Source organism: Impatiens glandulifera, chromosome 3, assembly GCF_907164915.1.
Source record: "Impatiens glandulifera chromosome 3, dImpGla2.1, whole genome shotgun sequence".
Lineage (NCBI taxonomy): Eukaryota > Viridiplantae > Streptophyta > Magnoliopsida > Ericales > Balsaminaceae > Impatiens > Impatiens glandulifera.
The window spans coordinates 55,240,938-55,248,899 of NC_061864.1; the positions used below are offsets into that span (position 1 = coordinate 55,240,938).

The 7,962-nt window shown below is 33.8% G+C and overlaps 1 protein-coding gene across 1 annotated transcript; it reads left to right on the top strand.

The window, feature by feature from the left end:
- The first annotated feature begins 2,086 nt into the window (after window positions 1-2,086).
- On the top strand, window positions 2,087-3,037 carry LOC124930412 (transcription factor PCL1-like). Its single transcript, XM_047470758.1, has one exon. It carries the CDS (start codon window positions 2,087-2,089, stop codon window positions 3,035-3,037), a length of 951 nt encoding a protein of 316 aa, XP_047326714.1.
- The last annotated feature ends 4,925 nt before the right edge of the window (window positions 3,038-7,962 follow it).

Here is a 7,962-nt window from a genome sequence, read left to right on the forward strand (position 1 = left end):
GATATCGATAATTATATGTATGTATAGTCAAAATTGGTCTAGTTAGTTCACCAGAATGTCTAATCAATTAGTGTGTTGTAACATTTAGAATATAATTTATTCTATGTGTAAGAGTTTTCACAAGTAATTTAGATTCATCGGGGGGGATGCATCTTCAATTAGTTTTTGGGATGACACTTAGTGTATCTTCAAGTATATTTGCGATATATCTTGAGCTTGCTTTCATCGCTATATGTAAAAATTTCATAGTTAAGGAAATGTTGATTCTCAGTCTAGTTGTTTTGCTAGTTGAATTAGATATAAAAAAAGATTAAACATTAAGTAGAGTTCTTCCCATAATAGAGTTTTGATTCTGGTAGGATGCAATAGAGTGTCCCCATTTAAACAAGACGTTATGCGTTGACAAAATATTGATAGTTTTCATGTGGTATTATTACAATTTGTTCGCTAAAATGATTTCATATAATTTTTGTTAGAAGAAGCTGTGGGAGTCAAAGATTTCATAAAAAATCTCATTCTTTGGATAGAGCGCTATTCACGGTGAAAACTTGAGGATAATATGTGCATGAAAACATATTCTATTATTATAAGTCGTTGTCGTATGTGTCTTAAGGAGGTGAAATCAATGATTTACTTACTTTTGAATCGTCGAGGGATAGCTAGTATTTGAAGTCTTTTGTAGACTATGACCGAGATTTACCAAGTGAGACCCGAGTCCTTGGATAGTTATTGAGATGTTTGGATTGAGACATCTTATATGATAGGCCTACATATTTAGGTTACCGTTCTAATTATTTTTGGTGAACTATCTGGTTTGAAAGAAATTGTCGAAACTTAAATGATCGTAGACGTCTTATGCGTATCATTCACAATACTATTATTATGAAGATTTATGAGATTCGATCAAGAAAGCTGGTCGAGGTAGTTAGGGAGTTAACTATTCTTCTCGAAAACTCACATGCTCGATAACCTATTGGACAATGTGTTTGTGTTATTTTATTATTTTCATATTTTGTGACTTATTTATTTTTTATTGTCATATTTTGTGATTATATTTAAATAATTTTTATTTTTTTTTATTACGCATGAACCAATACAAAAAAGAGAGAAGAGAGAAGAGAGAAGAGAGAAGAGAGAAGAGAGAAGAGAGAAGAGAGAAGAGAAAAAAAAAGAACGCGTGAATAAATGTAAATAAATGAAAGACAGAACAAATATTTTATATACTAATTTTTAATAATACTTAATTTTTATTAATATGTATGTTTAACAAACTTTTAATAGTTTATACTTGTAAATGAATCTATGGGATCAAAGAACTCAAAATACTTAAAATTTGTATGAATATGAATAATAATGAACCATATTTTTGTAATTTCAATATATTGTTAAAAGCATTTTATCAATATTTTTGTTATTTCAATATATTGTTAAATCACTAAGGTTTGGTGACTGAACAGAAAAATAAACAATCCTTGAGAAATCAAAATGGTGATATCATTGACTCTTCTTATCATATTCAAAATAATGTTTTTCCCAAATTTATTGACAATATCTATCTTAACCCACCATCGTGCGTGGTTCAACAGAAAAACTCGACGTAAGAGATAAAAATTTATGAGTATGATTTTTACGAAAAACTTTAAATGGAAGCGGAGGGCCATAATTGTGCGGTATTACGATACTCCTCTTTATTTATTTTTTTGTAAAAAAACTGACAATATCTATCCTCTACACTTTATTCCTATTTTCATATTCATTGATGGATTGTTAAGATAATGTGCTTTGATAACTTAATAGTAAGCTACGTAATTTTATAAATTAAAATTACTATATCTGTTACTCGGTCCTTGTTGTCATTTGAATACCTCTATCTATCATAGTAAATTACAAAAAAAATTCATTTATATGTGAGATTAAAAAATATATTTTTCTTTATTCTTACCCTTTGATCCCTTCCCCTTCTCCTTAAATAGTTCCACTCTAGCATCCTCATTTATCTCGTCCTCGAAACAGAATTTTGAAACTATTTCCTCTAAGGTTGAAACCCTAAACAATATAGGCAAAATTATGAATTTTTTATTTAAAAATGGGAAAAGGAATGATCGATTATGATCGAGGCGATGAAACTGGAGATGAGGACCGACCGATGGAATGGGAGGTAGGTCTTCCTACCCTCGATGACCTAATACCTTTATCTCAACACTTGATTACTCCTGAGCTGGCGTCGCTCTTCAACATAACGCTAGAGCCATGCAGAAGCATGATGGACGTAAATCGAGTGTCGCGAGATACCTTGGCGAGTCTTCGGTCACAGTCGCAACCGCTGTCATCATTCAATAATTTTGATATGATGACTTTTGACAATGGAAGGAAAAGGAATGGTCTAAATGTGGAAGGAGACGAGGAGGATCTGGATAGGGAGGATGGTTCGGAGTCAAGAAAGCTTAGAAAGATTGATTTCAGTACGGAAGAGGCAGACTCATCATTACAGACTGCGGATAACGGATGCGACGATGCATCTGGGAAGGCAACAAAGCGACCGCGGCTAGTGTGGACGCCACAGCTTCACAAGAGATTTGTCGATGTTGTTGCACATTTAGGTATAAAGAACGCAGTCCCAAAGACTATTATGCAATTGATGAATGTGGAAGGTTTAACTCGTGAAAATGTCGCGAGTCATCTTCAAAAGTATAGATTGTATTTGAAGAGGATGCAAGGGTTATCCAATGAGGGACCTTCTTCGTCAGATCATTTGTTTGCATCCACACCTGTGCCACAAAGCCTGCATGAGTCCGGTGGTCAATTGAACACGCACACAAATAACAATGTTGCAATGTCAATTCCGATGCCTTATCCACCGCAAATGATGTCAATGCCCATGTTAGGCTTAGGACATGGTCATGGAAGTAGTAATTCTTCGGTCCCTGATCCTTACCTCGGATTTGAATTATGTCAATACAATATGATGCCAAAGAAAGACTGGTCATTAGGGAAGATTGCTTCATCACATCACCATGTTGGTTCAAACGAAAAATGAGATATAAAGAAGAGGTTGTTTTTTAACCCTTCTTCCTTTTTCTAAGATTTATTAGGGAGAAGTTATTTTTAATTGTAACAAAATTAATATTAATTTCTTAATCTCGTATTTCACTATATTTTATTTAATTGAAAATATTAAAGATAAACACCTAATATCAATTAATTATCTAATTACATTTTTTTCACAAAAATATTTTTAAAATAAAAAGAGTTGGACATGATTCAAACTTTTTTTAAACACAGTACAAAATATCTCAAAATTTCTAACAGATTATCAATATATTATTTTTTTTATTGAATTATAAATAAAAAATTATTAATCAAACATAAACAATATAAAATAAAGTCTTTAAAATATTATATACTAACCATGAATAAACATGTTTAAGTGGAATATCATATTTTACTTAATAACACATATTATGTGTTATTATAAATCATGGTATGATTTTTTTTTATAATAGTTTTTATTAATATATTTAATATTTGACTTTTTTAATATTTTTTAAATAATTATTTTTATATAAAATAATTATTATTTTTTCTTTTTCTTTTAAAGTTTTTAATATTTTTTATTATAATTTTATTACTAATATATAATATTTAAATTAATTATATAAAATGACTATATTATCATTAATTATCATAATTATTATTAAATATCTATTTTATTAAAATGATGATCAACTATATTTTATTTTAAATAAGTATTTGATATTATTTAAATAATTACAATAATAATTTTTAATAAACAAACTAAAATTAATATTATTATTTTAATTATAAAAATGAGTATTATAATTACAAATATATATAATATAATTATAATTATAATTATGATTATGATAAAAAAAAATAAAAATGATGGATTCTTATTTATGTGTAGAAACCACTAACCAAACATTATTTTCTCTTACATATGTCCAATAAACTTATAAAGGTAGATAAAACATTTTCTTTTCATTATATAGAAAATCCTTATGAAAAGTTTATTTAATATTTTTTTTACTAGGATTTCTTCTTTGAGATAGTATAGCACGGAAGCTAGTATATAAATTGTATGTGTATTTTCATCTATTTTATTTTAAGAAATTAAAGTGATGCTATAAAGTGTTTCCCATAGGCTTTTTTGTGTCAATCAAATGGTCTAGAATGTATATTATGGAGCTCTCCTTTTTTTTTTAAGAGTAAGATGTAACGATCTGCCTTTAGTATAGGAATTAATAACACATTTAATTCTACAGTTATGCAAAATTAAGTTAGTATTTACGTTTCTTGTTTTCAACATTTTTATAGGCGTAGTTTATTTCTTTAGTTGCAATCTGTTTTATCTTTATCTTTTGACAATTAGAAATCTCTCTTCATCTGTTTATTTCCACACTTCATTGTTCATCATTTTCTTGCATTCTGCACAACAATTGGTATCAGAACGGGTTAGATCCGATCAGATTATCATTTTTGTTTTCTGGCGAGAGAATGTCTTCAATGAATCTGAAAATCGAAAAATTCACAGGGCGAAACAGTTTTGGTCTATGGTAGATCAAAATGCGAGCCTTGCTTAAACAACAAGGCGTCTGTGCACCATTGTCGAAGGAAAAGGCGAAGATAGTTGTAGGTCCTGCAAAGGAGTCTTCCTCTGGTAGAATCACTGCTGAGCTTGAGGTCTTGGAAGAGAAGGCACACTCAACGATTTTACTCTGTCTGGCTGATGAAGTGATTACTGAGGTATCAGATGAAGATACCGCAATCGGTCTGTGGTCGAAGTTAGAGGCTTTGTACATGACAAAGTCACTAACTAACAAGTTGTTATTGAAGCAACGTCTGTTCAGTCTTCGTATGTTTGAAGGTAAGTCTCTTCGTGAACATCTTGATAAGTTAAACACTATATTACTTGAATTGAGAAATATAGATGTTAAGATCGAAGATGAAGATGCTGCATTAATTTTGTTGGTATCTTTACCCAACTCGTTTGAAAATTTTGTTCAATCGTTCATTGTGGGTAAAGACTCCGTAACTCTAGAGGAAGTTCGGTCAGCACTTCATACTAGAGAACTGCGTCATAAGGCGAGCGGTGAAATTGTAGACAGTCAAGCATCTGGGTTGATTGTCAGCACAGTCAACTACAAAGGGCCTGGAAAAAAGAAGGATCAAAAATATAAAGCTAAGGGTCCTAGTGCTAAAGACATCTGTAATTACTGTAAATAACCTGGTCATTGGAAAAATAATTGTCCTAAGAAAAGGGGCAAATATTCTACGGCTGCTATAGCACATGAAGACAGAGACACCGACTCGGAGGAGGACATTGCCCTTGTAGCTAACGCTTCTCTACACCCTATTGATACGTGGGTGTTGTATTCAGGGTGTTCATATCATATGAGTCCGAACAAAGAATGGTTCGATACCTATGAAGATTATGATGGTGGAAACGTTGTCATGGGAAATGATGCCATATGTAGAACGGTGGGTATTGGGACTATTAAGATTCTGACTGATGATGGTAAGATACGGACCCTAACTGGCGTTCGGCATGTTCCTCAACTGAAGAAGAACCTAATATCTTTAGGCATTTTAGATGCTAAAGGTTTTAAGTTTAGTGTTGAAGAAGGAACATTGTGCATCAGTAAAGGTTCAAAAATAATACTGAAAGGTATCAAACAGAATACCTTGTATATACTACAAGGTAAGACGCTGACAGGTTCTACTGCGGTCGCATCCAATTCTATGAATTAGCACCCTGATGTAACCAAGTTGTGGCATATGCGACTTGGACATATGGGGGAGAGGGGAATGCAAATTCTGTCCAAACGAGATCTTCTATCTGGCCACAATATTACCAACCTTGAGTTGTGTGAACACTGCATTTTCGGGAAAAAACATCGCCGCAAGTTCAATAAGGGAGTTCACAAAACTAAGGGCACACTGGATTATATCCACTCTGATTGTTGGGGTCCTGCTCAAGTTGAAGGTATAGGAGGTTATAGCTATTTTATAACATTCATAGATGATCACTCAAGGATGACCTGGTTGTATCTTCTGAGACATAAGAGCGAGGTATTTAAGACCTTCAAACATTGGAAGGCACTGGTGGAGAATCAAACTGGAAAGAAGGTTAAGAGGCTGCGAACAGATAATGGGCTTGAATTCTGTTCATCTGAGTTTAATGAGTTCTGCAGGGATATGGGTATTGCAAGATATCACACTGTCCGAGGTACACCACAACAGAATGGTGTAGCAGAAAGGGTGAATCAAACATTGTTAGAGAGAGTTAGAAGCATGCTCTCTAATGCGGGATTGACTAGAAAGTAATGGAGCGAGGCTGTCTTAACAACTTGCTATCTGATAAATCGTGCACCACACACTGGGATTGATTGTAGAATCCCTTACGAGGTATGGTCTGGTAATGTCGTTGATTATTCTCATTTGAAAGTCTTTGGGTGCACATCTTACTATCATGTTATTGAAGGAAAGTTGGAACCAAGGGCAAAACAGGGTATTTTCATGGGCTATGGAGATGGAGTCAAGGGATATATAATCTGGTCATCTTCTGAAGGTAGAGTAATCCTTAGCAGGGATGTCACCTTTAATGAGAAGTTTATACTTAACTCCTCTATCAAGCCATCACTTTCTGGAGAAAATAATAATACCGAGAAACAGGTGGAGCTTGAGGTGGCTCCAGTTCAAGGGACAACTGACATGACACACGATACTGATAAGCCGTCTGAGGAAGTTTATCAATTTGGAGCACCTGAAAGTCAATCTGACATTGCAACACGACCTAGAAGGCAAATTAAAGCTCCTGACAGGTTAATTCATTCAATCGAGGGAAGAAAGATCTCAACTGGTCCTGGAAGTAGGACAATCAGTCCCTCTATAAATGATACTAAAGAAATAGTAAGTTATGCACTTCAAGTAGCTGAAGATGTCATACATAACGAGCCATCTTCTTACAATGAAGCTGTTAATGGTGCTGATTCTGCGCAATGGATTGCTGCCATGTGTGAGGAGATGGAATCACTTCACAAGAATAATACATGGGAGCTGGTTACTTTACCTAAGGGAAGAAGAGTCATTGGGTGTAAATGGATTTTCAAAAGGAAAGATGGAACCTCTAGTGCTGAAGGGACCAGATATAAAGCACGATTAGTTGCAAAGGGATTCAGTCAAAAGGAAGGCGTAGACTACAATGAAATATTCTCACCTGTAGTCCGACACACTTCTATCAGAGTACTACTAGCTATAGTAGCACATCAGGATCTGGAACTCGAGCAATTAGACGTGAAGACGGCTTTCTTACATGGTGAGATTGAAGAGGATATACTGGTGAGTCAGCCTGAAGGATTTCTTGTTCCTGGTAAGGAAACACATGTTTGTAGTTTGAAGAAATCTTTGTATGGACTTAAACAGTCTCCTCGACAGTGGTATAAGCGGTTTGACAATTTCATGATTGAACATGGTTACAATAGGAGTGCATATGATTGTTGTGTCTATCACAACAAAGTTAGTGATGATTCTTTGATTTATTTACTCCTGTATGTAGACGACATGTTAATCGCAGCCAAGAAGATGTCGGAGATTCAAAAGTTGAAAGACCTTCTTAGTTCTGAGTTTGATATGAAAGATCTAGGTGGAGCACGAAAAATTCTGGGCATAGAAATAGTAAGAGATCGAGTTCAAAAGAAGCTATTTCTTTCACAGAAGAGTTATATTTTGAAAATGTTGTCTCGTTTTTGGGATGAGTACAGCAAATCTCTCAATACTCCTGCTGCTGTTACTGATCATTTGTCTGCATTCGCACCCTAGTCTGGAGCTGAGAAGTTATACATGTCTAATGTACCGTATGCTAGTGCGGTGGGTAGTTTAATGTATGCCATGGTATGCACTAGACCTGATATTGCGTATTCAGTTAGTGTTGTTAGCAGGTTT

Excerpts from the sequence above, each read along its gene's own strand:
- LOC124930412 (XM_047470758.1), top strand. The coding sequence starts at position 2,087 with ATGGGAAAAGGAATGATCGATTATGATCGAGGCGATGAAACTGGAGAT.